The sequence below is a fragment of the Salvelinus alpinus genome, chromosome 20 (genome assembly GCF_045679555.1).
Source record: "Salvelinus alpinus chromosome 20, SLU_Salpinus.1, whole genome shotgun sequence".
Lineage (NCBI taxonomy): Eukaryota > Metazoa > Chordata > Actinopteri > Salmoniformes > Salmonidae > Salvelinus > Salvelinus alpinus.
The window spans coordinates 47,174,520-47,186,904 of NC_092105.1; the positions used below are offsets into that span (position 1 = coordinate 47,174,520).

The window sequence follows — 12,385 nt, forward strand, 5'->3', positions numbered from 1 at the left end:
ATTTTCCAAGCTGTTTAAAGTCAACTTAGTGTATGTAAATGTCTGACCCACGGGAATTGTGATACAGTAAATTTTAAGTTAAATAATCTGTCTGTAAACATTTGTTGGAAAAATGACTTGTGTCACGCACAAAGTAGATGTCCTGACCGACTTGCCAAAACTATAGTTTGTTAACAAGAAATTTGTGGAGTGGTTGAAAAACGAGTTTTAATGACTCCAACCTAAATGTATGTAAACGTCCGACTTCAACTGTATACTTTCAGTCACCAACAGTAATTGGTTAACACTTATTGTCAGATGGACTATTCTGGTGACAGAGCACATCTCAAAAAATGGAAACAGTAGCTATAGTAATTTTTATGGCATAGTTGGAATTCATCCTCTCTACATAACTATTGAGTGTGTGAACACAGGAGTACAAGGAGGTTTGAGAAAAGTTTGCTCAGGGCATGCTTGAAATATCATCCTCATTTTTTTTTACATCTGAATCCTAAACATTAAAGTGTGACATTTTCTTCAGTCTGTGTGCACGCTCTACTTCAAGACACCAAAGCGGGGCAGCAGCAGATCGAAAGACAGAATCTCAATATGGTGAATCTCAATACAGAGCTCATTCTGTTTTTTCACACTGTCTGTATGCCCCTTGTCTACCCTCCCCATTAAACAAAATAATGAATCTCAGACCTTAGAGGCAGAACTGACAAAGCCTAGTTTTGACCACTGATTGCGGTGCTGCCTGAGACAAGGGCAAAAAAACTCAGCAACCTGGTCTTACACAGACTTCCGTATAGTAGTACAATTATGATAGAAAGTTTGCCCCGAATATTCCCCATGTCTTTTCTGGTCTTGAGTTTGAGAGCATCTCAAGATTTTAGCAGTTAGGGGGATATTCTTGTAGGGTCAGGAGGAAGGATGGTCTTCCATTCTCTGCCTCTATCCATCTCCCCCTATAATCTCCATTCACAATCCCAGTTTAATCCAGCAGCTTGGAGTGCTCTATCCTGGTGATGGTCCAGTCCGGCGGCACCCCCTTAGTAAACTCCCTTTGGAATCTGCAAACAGCCATGATGTACAAAAGGGTTGTTAAACAGGAAGTCTAAACATTAAGCAAGTGAGACACTTGACAGTCATGCAAAGGAGGTTACTGCAGGTAGTTGTTCCTTGGGAACAGATCTAGGATCTAAGAGTGGCTCATCCCTGAGAGACTGTTTGCAGACTTAATGCTTTCTATTTGTCAGAGAGATACTTAGTATGAATTGCTTAATCACAGCCACTTCCAACTGCAGACCATTAAATCAGCTGTGACACATTGTACTTTAGCAACAATAACAACAACAAAAAAACTCACTCATAGTTCGCTGTGAGCAGTCTCTTAGTCTCCGGCTCACCCTCACCACCTATGGCCACCTGAAAGATGCGTGTTCCCTCCAATGATTCCTCAGGCAACCGGGCACTTGTTAGATACCAGTACCGCATCAGAATACTGACAAACTTCCGCCCTGAAAGAATAGAGAGAAATGTTTTTGTAACAACAACAAAACGCCTACAGTAGGGCTGTGACAGTCATGGATTTTTGGATGGCAGTTATTGGTCAGCCAAATGAAAGTGGTCACCGTTATAAATGTTTGAATATATATTTTTTTTTATACACACATTTTCTCCTCTCCTCCTTTCCTTACTGCATGTGCAGCCATAAAAATAGAATGAATAGAATGGGCGTTCCCATTCAAGTCGATGGTGGCATAATGGGTGGACTGGCGGCTATTGCAAGTGTACCCATAGGAGCAAAGCAGGAAATAAAATCAAGACGTAAAAGCTAGGTTGAAGATAAAAGCAGGAAGTGTACCCAACAATATGCTGTGATTTGTTGATTCAACTCAACTGACCATACAAAAATACATTTCATTGCATGAGCCATGTTAACATAATTTGAATGAATATTTACATTACCATGGAAATTATTGCATCACAAAACCAGGCAGCCATACTTCGAGTCAATATTTACGCAATAACAAATTCCCCTCGACTACGCCTACAAATTGTAGAAAACAACATTCTTTCCCATTGACCCCCGGTGTAAAAGAGCCAACTTCGTCATAGATTTTTTTTGTTATACAGAAATAACAAAGCATGCTGACAAGCTGCTGTGTTGTTCAATGTACATGTACCCAGATCAAAATTCCCACCTGTGGTTCGCAATGCTCCCACTTAAGGAAATCGGGCCTTGGAGAAGAGCCCTGTGGCTTCAGACTATTCAACATGGGGAGTGGGAAATTGTGGGGACAGGGTGTCCAAGTAGGCTACACGTACAGTAGCTATGCGTGTGGAAAACATTTAAATCCCAGGTAAGACATTTAACTCGTTTAGTATCCATTCTATTGCTATGTGTGCTGCTGCTGCTGCAGGGAGGGGGGTGTTTCCTAGGTAACCAAAGACTTGTTTGCTACAACACCTTGCTTGTTTCAGCAAGGAGCAACAAAGTTTCATCGTGTTGTAAATAGCACACGTTACCTTAGAAATAGCCTCAACCGCACGAATGCTGACCGTCTCGTCTTTGATCAGCTGTTCGTTCCTTTTTTTTGGGGGGGGGGGGGGTCATTTTATTTTCAGGGCAGGTTTTCATCCATAAACGTCAGTTATACAGTAATAATGCCAGCCCTAAAAACACCTATGCCAGGTCATTCAGTGCTTATGGCAAATGCATTTATTGCACACCAGGCATACAGGCTCTGGTGAATGAGACTACTGTGAAAACTAATTTCCTTCCGTTGATGAGCTCCCACTTGTCAATCTGAAATGTAATGGCACAGTGCTTACTAATCCAATCACTTATTCCATCCTTACAGATCTGTGATCGAAGTCAATACAGAAGGAAATACATCATTTTATTGGAATCCACCCACATTTAGTTACAACATATTACTGACCGTTGACATCAGAAATGATCAGTCACAGTAAAGGAGTAGGTGGTTTCGTGTGTTGTTTTTTGCTGTGTAGACATAACCTGGCTCTTACCATCATCATCATAATAGACGCCAACATCCCCTGGTGTTGTGTACATCAAGTCTTCCGGATCTGCAGAAAGCGCTTGCAGGTGGCTGGGAGGGAGCAGAGCACATTTCTCTTCCAGTTTTGCAATCAGCTGTGAGGGAGAAAATGGAGAGAGGAAATATGAGAAAGGGCCCAATGCCTGCAGATAATGTGGTATACATTTATATTTGAGTTATTTAGCACAGTAGTTCGGCTTTCAACTTACTCCTGAAAGTTGTAATAGTAGAATGCACAAGGTGCAATTTCAAAATTGGGTAGCGCATCGTCAGTTTTCCTCTCGTCATGTCAGTCATTGCACACCTTAGAGCAGGGGTTTCCAAACTCGGTCCTGAGTTTGGGAAACCCTGCCTTAAAGAGACATTTATAACTTGTAAGAAAGGTCTAGATGAACTAGCCCATGTCAGCAACATTTAGCCCGTAGATTATGTTGTAATGTTTGAGTCACTCAAATATCACATGAATACACATTAGACATGGCAAAATGTATAGAAATGCAAGAAAGAAAAAACAGAGGGGTGTGAACAGTTTGTGTCTTGAACAGTGGTTGTGCCCATCGAAACTGACGTGGGGGGCGGAGGATGTTCCCCAATGCTTGAAAGGGGGCCTGAGTGAAAAAGCTTAGGAACCCCTAATTTAACAGACGCTAGTATCCGGAACGACTTACAGGAGCAATCAGGGGTAAGTGCTTTGCACATTGGCATATTTTTGACCTAGTCAGCTTGAGGATTTGAACCAGCAACTTTTCGATTACAATGTTCTAAACCCGCTAGGGCTGGCTGCCACCCCCAACCCACTAGCAGCTCTCCTATCAATGCTACACTGAAATGACTTGTGCAAAAATGTCTGAGAATATTATTTTATTTATTATTTATTTATTTAACCTTTATTTAACCAGGTAGGCTAGTTGAGAACAAGTTCTCATTTGCAACTGCGACCTGGCCAAGATAAAGCATAGCAATTCGACACATACAACAACACAGAGTTACACATGGAATAAACAAAACATACAGTCAATAATACAGTAGAAAAATAAGTCTATATACAATGTGAGCAAATGAGGTGAGATAAGGGAGGTAAAGGCAAAAAAAAAGGCCATGGTGGCGAGGTAAATACAATATAGTAAGTAAAACACTGGAATGGTAGATTTGCAGTGGAAGAATGTGCAAAGTAGAAATAATGGTGTGCAAAAGAGCAAAATAAATACAGTAGGGGAAGAGGGAGTTGTTTGGGCTAAATTATAGATGGGCTATGTACAGGTGCAGTACTCTGTGAGCTGCTCTGACAGCTGGTGCTTAAAGCTAGTGAGGGAGATAAGTGTTTCCAGTCATAATACTCACATCTTTAGCAACCAGACCTTCAAGAGACTCAAATTGACTCCCTGACAACAGTCTTGAAACATGGGAGAATGCCTGCAACAACATATTATATTTTAGCTATAATGACACAACGTAACAATTATGTAAGATGCACTAAGGAACAAGTTCAACTGTTGATGATTAGAAGGGGAAACAGTCAAACATTTCACAAGAACTGGATTGGGTACAAAACTTGGCTTGCAGTAACGCCCACGTTGTTTCTCTTGGCAAGCTGGGGTGTTTAGTCAAGCATACTTTTAAGAAATGAAGTATTTCTGGTCTAACTGGCTTCCACTAGCTAGAGACCACTTATTCCACGGACTGTAGCCTACCTACCTGCTTCGATCCCTCTGTGAATTCTTCGATTTTGAATTCCTTGTCAAAATAAACCCGAATCAAAAAATAGTATATTCGGGTTCGAAACCATATGAAAGGGTTGGGGATGCCAACCACAACCACCTTCTGGTTTTGTTTACCTCCACCTCGATCAGAGCTGTAAGGTCGGACTGTGGACACGACACCAACGGACAAAGTTGGAGCCAGGCGAGTAGTCTTGTTGGACTGGGGCTGCACAACGTGATCAGGTTTCAAGAAACGAATCAGTACTGAAGGCGTCCTGCTACAGTAGCAACCTCTTAACATGGGCAGCGCCATGTTTTCCTCCCACAGCAACTCGGTCCTTTAGTCTGCATCGTCCGACAGAAAACATGGGTACACATTACTTGGTTACTATACAACCTCTGACGATAAAAATCGAAAAGTATGAACGTTTGAGATATAATTACTACATTACTTAATGTGTACTTTACTTAACATATTTGATATTTATATGCATATGTTTTACCTTTGTATTTTTAAGTAATATAAACAACACAACATTCACCCACTGATGGCTAGTATACTATAGTTCCATTTTTGCGGAAGGTAAATAGTGTCACACTGATACATGCTCGCATATGGAACTTCAGCCATATCTGTCGAGTTCAGGTCTATAAAATTAAGTTATGGAACACCAGGAGAAAGTTGCACTCCCTGTCTTTACAGGAGTGGATAAAGACAATTTTGCACAAGACATTTATCTAATAGTAAGCCATCTCTTTCGGAAATAAAAAATCGAGTTAAATCAAATCAAAGTTTATTGGTCTCTTACACAGTTTAGCAGATGTAATAGCGAAATGCTTATGCTACTATATCCTAACACTGTAGTACAATGTCAAACAAGAACACAAATAATTTAAATGTATAAAGTACAATACAAATAAATTAGAACTTGTGGGCGAATCCAATTAACAACCCAAATAGCGCTGAAACTAATCAAAATACAATCAACAGGACCACACCTACACATTCAAGGGATTTTCTTTATTTTACATTGTAGAATAATAGTGAAGACATCAAAACGATGAAATAACACATATAAAATAATGTAGTAACCAACAAGGTGTTAAACAAATCAATATTGATTTTATATTTGGGATTCTTCAGATGATTGTGGAGGACAGGCCATCTGATGCAGCACTCCATCACTCTCCTTCTTGGTCAAATAGCCCTTACACATCCTGGAGGTGTGTTGGTCACTGTCCTGTTGAAAAACAAACAATATTCACACTAAGTGCAAACCAGATGGGATGGAGTATCGCTGCAGAATGCCGTGATAGCCATGCTGGTTAAGTGTGCCTTGAATTCTAAATACATCACAGACAGTATCACCAGGAAAGCACCCCCACACCACCTCCTCCATGGAGAGCCAGAATGTTGTTGTGCTCCATAACCACAAGGTGTGTCCGCTCCCTCGAGCTTGTGTAGCCAAAATGTCCCCAATTTGGGGTATTTTTCAGCAGGTCACTGTGGAATGACTCCAAATAGCTTGAATTTGAACTACAAGAAAAGGTCAAAAGAGAAGAGGGGTAGACTAAATTGAGTACATTGTCTGGAAGGTACTCTGCTCCTCAGGTTACATCTAACCACCTGTAATCCAATAACACAAACCATACAAACACTTCCCAATTCATTTTTATCATGCTTACTGTAAATTGCCATCAGCTTGTAAATATTTTGGCCAATTTACCTTCACCTTGTGCAGAGCTAGGGGTTGGAAATGCATGTTGGTGGAATCAGATTCCACCTACAACAATACACAATTTAACCACCCCACTAATTGTATTTATCTCTATTAGACTGGCTAGCTAAGTATACCTAACATGGACATTTCAATATTTTCAACCTGCTGTTAGCTAACTAGCGTCACTAAATTGTCAGCAAGATTGCTAGCCAGTCGAGACTGGCTGAGGACCAACTAACCAACCAAAGACGATTTATACACATTCATCATTGCTACCAACACACAAAAGAGAGTGAGTTAGCTATAACAATTATATTTTTAGTGTTTTCCAGACAAGGGTGGAATAGACTGCTTCCAAATTGAGATACCAACGGACCAAACGGCTTCTCAACAGCTTTTACCCCCAAGCCATAAGACTCCTGAACAGGTAATCAAATGGCTACCCAGACTATTTACATTGTACCGCACCTCCAACCCCTCTTTTACGCTGCTGCTACTCACTGTTTATCATATATGCATAGTCTCTTTAACTATACAATCATGTACAGTTGAAGTCGGAAGTTTACATACGCCTTAGCCAAATACATTTAAACGCAGTTTTTCACAATTCCTGACATTTAATCCTAGTAAAAATTCCCTGTCTTAGGTCAGTTAGGATCACCACTTTATTTTAAGAATGTGAAATGTCAGAATAATAGTAGAGAATGATTTATTTCAGCTTTTATTTATTTCATCACATTCCCAGTGGGTCAGATGTTTACATACACTCAATTAGTACTTGGTAGCATTGCCTTTAAATTGTTTAACTTGGGTCAAAGAGGCACTGAGTTTGAAGGTAGCCTTGAAATACATCCACAGGTACACCTCCAATTGACTCAAATTATGTCAATTAGCCTATCAGAAGGTTCTAAAGCCATTGACATAATTTTCTGGAATTTTCCAAGCTCTTTAAAGGCACAGTCAACTTAGTGTATGTAAACTTCTGACCCACTAGAATTGTGATACAGTGAATTATAAGTGAAATAATCTGTCTGTAAACAATTGTTGGAAAAATTACTTGCTCTCTCTAATTATCTCTCTCTCTCTCGGAGGACCTGGCCTGATGACTCCTTGCTATCCCCAGTCCACCTGGCCGTGCTGCTGCTTCAGTTTCAATTGTTCTGCCTGTGGCTATGGAACCCTGACCTGTTCACCGGGCATGCTACCTGTCCCAGACCTGTTTTCAACTCTCTATAGACAGCAGGAGCGGTAGAGATACTCTTAATGATCGGCTATGAAAAGACAACTGACATTTACTCCTGAGGTGCTGAACTGTTGCACCCTCGACAACCACTGATTATTATTATTTGACCCTGCTGGTCATCTATGAACATTTGAACATCTTGGCCATGTACTGTTATAATCTCCACCCGGCACAGCCAGAAGAGGACTGGCCACCCCTCATAGCCTGGTTCCTCTCTAGGTTTCTTCCTAGGTTCTGGCCTTTCTAGGGAGTTTTTCCTAGCCACCGTGCTTCTACACCTGCATTGTTTGGCTGGGTTTCTATACAGCACTTTGTCACATCAGCTGATGTAAGAAGGGCTTTATAAATACATTTGATTGATAAACCATTGGTAAACCACCAAACTAATTGAAAGAAAAAGAAAACAGTATGAAATGTAACTAACTGTGTTCGTCGTCTCCAGACCTGGGGCGGTTCCTGGAGTTTGTGAAGGCTCAGCGGTACGAGTTAGTGCTGGAACCTGGAAACTTGCTCTTCAACCCCGGTATTGGAAGACTGGATGATGAAACTAAGAGCTGATTACTCAAGTCAAAACAAATTCAGTTCAATTTGACCCCAATACAAAATAGAATGGAATTGAAAATTCCTGGGAAACAAGTGTAATTGCCTGAATCTACACTGTAAATGTATTTAGCTATATACTGTAGCAAAGTATTGTGCACTTCCTGTACAACAGTTCAATATCCTCCCTCTCCTTCAGCCCTGTGGTTCCATAACACCTCGGCGTTAGTTTGGCGAGAGTGTCAACATCTTCTGGTGCCACCTGCTTGCAGAAAGTTACAAGGACGCCTACGGTAATAAGAACCCTGTGGCACCTGCTTCGGCCTTTCAGGCCCTGGAGAGGGCATTACACATTCTGAAATGAACTGCCGCCGGACTATCAGAACTTCTATGACTGTCGCATGGGTCAGAGCTGCGCATACTCCTCCCTGCCAGCTAGGGTGGCACGGGCTGAGTCGGAGACTACGTTTCCCTGCAGCCCACTAGCTCATCTGGCTGAGGATGCTCCTCTGAAACTCAGTCCATGTCCAGAAACAATCTCTACCCCCTAGACACTGGTGAATTAATATGTCTGACAGGATTTAATAGGTACGTAAGGGGTAGGCGCTAGGGTTTCTGGACACTGCCTTTGGAGTACACAACCGATACATGAAATTCCCACTTCTTTCCAAATCGTAGGCTCACCTGACTGCCACATTAGCAGCTTTAAAATATGAATTTGAGACACCATGGACCTTAGATTAAAGAAGCCTCTATGAATGTGTGTAAGTGAGCCAGTTTATCATGAATTCTATTTCACCTTCCTTCATGTTGAATGTCATTGAATATGGGAAGAATTTGATCATTGTACTTGTAGACAGAACTAAAATTGAGAGTGGGCACATCAATCACTCATCTATTGGAGGTCAATTATTTAGACTCTCAGCTGCCGGTACAGCATGGTTGGACATTTTATTGCACAAATATTACAATTCCTTAAGTCTCCTTACAAACATTTTAAAGCTTTGTAAACAGTGAAGCAGCATCTCCCTAGAGAGTGTGTGTGTGTGTGTGTTTGAGGGGGTCTCCTACCAATGTTCCCTTCCCCATTTTATGCAGTCGTTTTCATCACCATAAGCATCATCAGCACTAGCATGTCTCAACAAGCAAGAGTATGTGAGGTGGCAGGCCAACCAGTGACTTTATTGCTCGAGACTGAGGGAGAATCTCAATTGCATACTCCTCACCTCCTTTAAAACCCATTGGAAGAGGCCAGAGGGGAGGGACCTCTGGCTTTCTCATCAAATGGGTTTTGAGGAGAGAGGACGCAAGGAGTATGCAATTGAGATCTTCCCTGAGACAAACTTCAATGAAGCTCTACCAGATTGGGGGGGGGGGGGGGGTACGTAGGCTTCATGTCATTGGCTGCTCTGAGCCTAACTCAAAGCTGTGGCTGTAGTGGATTGGTTAATTAGTTTAGTCACGCTGTTTAGGACCTAACAACGGTGTCCTGTTCATTAGGGAACTGTAGCAAAAGGATTGCAACGGAAAATGAAAATGAGCGTATTTTATTGGACAATTTCAGGTAGTCCCTCCCTGTTTTACAATTTCTTGTTTGGTGCCTAATGAACATGACCAGGGTACATTCAAAGACAAATCTGTAAAAAAAAAAAAATATATATACAGTGGGGAGAACAAGTATTTGATACACTGCCGATTTTGCAGGTTTTCCTACTTACAAAGCATGTAGAGGTCTGTAATTTTTATCATAGGTACACTTCAACTGTGAGAGACGGAATCTAAAACAAAAATCCAGAAAATCACATTGTATGATTTTTAAATAATTAATTTGCATTTTATTGCATGACATAAGTATTTGATCACCTACCAACCAGTAAGAATTCCGGCTCTCACAGACCTGTTAGCTTTTCTTTAAGAAGCCCTCCTGTTCTCCACTCATTACCTGTATTAACTGCACCTGTTTGAACTCGTTACCTGTATAAAAGACACCTGTCCACACACTCAATCAAACAGATTCCAACCTCTCCACAATGGCCAAGACCAGAGAGCTGTGTAAGGACATCAGGGATAAAATTGTAGACCTGCACAAGGCTGGGATGGGCTACAGGACAATAGGCAAGCAGCTTGGTGAGAAGGAAACAACTGTTGGCGCAATTATTACAAAATGGAAGAAGTTCAAGATGACGGTCAATCACCCTCGGTCTGGGGCTCCATGCAAGATTTCACCTCGTTTGGGCATCAATGATCATGAGGAAGGTGAGGGATCAGCCCAGAACTACACGGCAGGACCTGGTCAATGACCTGAAGAGAGCTGGGACCACAGTCTCAAAGAAAACCATTAGTAACACACTACGCCGTCATGGATTAAAATCCTGCAGCGCACGCAAGGTCCCCCTGCTTAAGCCAGTGCATGTCCAGGCCTGTCTGAAGTTTGCCAATGACCATCTGGATGATCCAGAGGAGGAATGGGAGAAGGTCATGTGGTCTGATGAGACAAAAATAGAGCTTTTTGGTCTAACTCCACTCGCCGTGTTTGGAGGAAGAAGAAGTATGAGTACAACCCCAAGAACACCATCCCAACCGTGAAGCATGGAGGTGGAAACATCATTCTTTGGGGATGCTTTTCTGCAAAGGGGACAGGACGACTGCACCGTATTGAGGGGAGGATGGATGGGGCCATGTATCGCGAGATCTTGGCCAACAACCTCCTTCCCTCAGTAAGAGCATTGAAGATGGGTCGTGGCTGGGTCTTCCAGCATGACAACGACACGAAACACACAGCCATGGCAACTAAGGAGTGGCTCCGTAAGAAGCATCTCAAGGTCCTGGAGTGGCCTAGCCAGTCTCCAGACCTGAACCCAATAGAAAATCTTTGGAGGGAGCTGAAAGTCCGTATTGCCCAGCGACAGCCCCGAAACCTGAAGGATCTGGAGAAGATCTGTAGGGAGGAGTGGGCCAAAATCCCTGCTGCAGTGTGTGCAAACCTAGTCAAGAACTACAGGAAACGTATGATCTCTGTAATTGCAAACAAAGGTTTCTGTACCAAATATTAAGTTCTGCTTTTCTGATGTATCAAATACTTATGTCATGCAATAAAATGCAAATTAATTACTTAAAAATCATACAATGTGATTTTCTGGATTTTTGTTTTAGATTCCGTCTCTCATAGTTGAAGTGTACCTATGATAAAAATTACAGACCTCTACATGCTTTGTAAGTAGGAAAACCTGCAAAATCGGCAGTGTATCAAATACTTGTTCTCTTATGGCCGGGGGCCATACCTCTCTCTGCAGCTTGCGTTTCTCAGCCTTCAACTCGTCTTCTGCATTCTCTGACGCGCCCTTGTAGTGGGTCACCTGACCCTCGAGCCTGGTAACCTGCGGATTGGTGAGAATCACGAGAATCTCAGCCAATAACGAGTCAAATTAATAGTAACTATCTGTGATGATTATCCCTCTGCAATTAACCAGGTTAATGACAGTACACTTACATACTGTTCCAAAGCGGTCACCTCCTGTTCTGATTTGACAAGTTTGAACTTCAGGTCACTAAGTTGCCTGCTGGCATCTCCTGCAAATGTGGGTTGGGGGGGGGGGGGGGAGAAATCAAGATCTGATGTGCAGCATATGAATGCTATGGAAATAGCATTGTTAGGAGTAAGATTAATTTGTGTCTTGAGTTATTCATTTCATAGGTCACAACATTTCAGGTGTGTGTCAGATGCCAAGGAACCAAAAAGCCTGCATTGAGCTGTGGATCTTACTCTGCAGGTCTTGTATGTGGGGGTCTGTGCCGTTCTCCAGAACCTCACCCTCTGGGCTGCAGCCCTCAGTCCCGTTCCTCAATTTATTCTGCTCTACTTGGGCCTTCAGTTTCTTCACCTATAGGGAGGACCACATTCAGAACATAGTTAAAAACATCTGTCTGTATGTAAGTGAGTGACTTCACATTGTACAGTGACTTCACAATTTAGTCCAGTCACCCATGCACCTCGGTTTACCGGCCTATCATTTCAACCAAGCATGATTTAACGTTAGTTCATCTCTACACAATTTAGCTGCAGCAAGTTCATTTTAGGTCCTACAGATTCAGATTGAGAAAAGTTGCAGCCGTATAAAAACAACAAGAAATAGC

General features: G+C 42.0%; 2 protein-coding genes across 7 annotated transcripts in view; both read right to left on the bottom strand.

Annotated features, from left to right (window-relative positions):
* Window positions 1-337: 337 nt before the first annotated feature.
* Window positions 338-5,102, bottom strand: maip1 (matrix AAA peptidase interacting protein 1). The gene is made up of 5 exons (XM_071356055.1): window positions 4,743-5,102; window positions 4,389-4,460; window positions 3,016-3,142; window positions 1,349-1,499; window positions 338-1,052 (listed from the first exon to the last, which is right to left on the bottom strand). Exons 1-5 carry the CDS (start codon window positions 5,058-5,060, stop codon window positions 974-976), a joined length of 747 nt encoding a protein of 248 aa, XP_071212156.1. The 5' UTR covers window positions 5,061-5,102; the 3' UTR covers window positions 338-973.
* A 422-nt stretch (window positions 5,103-5,524) lies between these two features.
* The window catches only part of LOC139547015 (leucine-rich repeat flightless-interacting protein 2-like), a 63,737-nt gene continuing 56,876 nt past the window's right edge, over window positions 5,525-12,385 (bottom strand). Inside the window, exons 12-17 of one of the 6 annotated variants that reach the window (XR_011669305.1) lie at window positions 12,015-12,132; window positions 11,742-11,821; window positions 11,533-11,628; window positions 8,136-8,245; window positions 6,139-6,284; window positions 5,525-5,988 (exon numbers count right to left, since the gene is read on the bottom strand). Coding sequence is in view for 3 of the 6 variants with exons in the window: in XM_071356052.1 (XP_071212153.1) it covers window positions 5,872-5,988; window positions 11,533-11,628; window positions 11,742-11,821; window positions 12,015-12,132 (411 nt within the window). In the remaining 3 variants the exon portion in view is untranslated. Of the gene's footprint in view, window positions 8,246-11,532; window positions 11,629-11,741; window positions 11,822-12,014; window positions 12,133-12,385 lie in introns of all 6 variants that reach the window. The other 5 variants (XR_011669304.1, XR_011669303.1, XM_071356052.1 and 2 more) reach the window with 5 other exon arrangements.

Excerpts from the sequence above, each read along its gene's own strand:
- maip1 (XM_071356055.1), bottom strand. The coding sequence starts at position 5,060 with ATGGCGCTGCCCATGTTAAGAGGTTGCTACTGTAGCAGGACGCCTTCA. Across the intron at positions 1,500-3,015 it reads CGTCTATTATGATGATGATG|GGCGGAAGTTTGTCAGTATT; the intron begins GTAAGAGCCAGG and ends CTATTCTTTCAG. Across the intron at positions 1,053-1,348 it reads CTGCTCACAGCGAACTATGA|ATTCCAAAGGGAGTTTACTA; the intron begins GTGAGTTTTTTT and ends GGCTGTTTGCAG.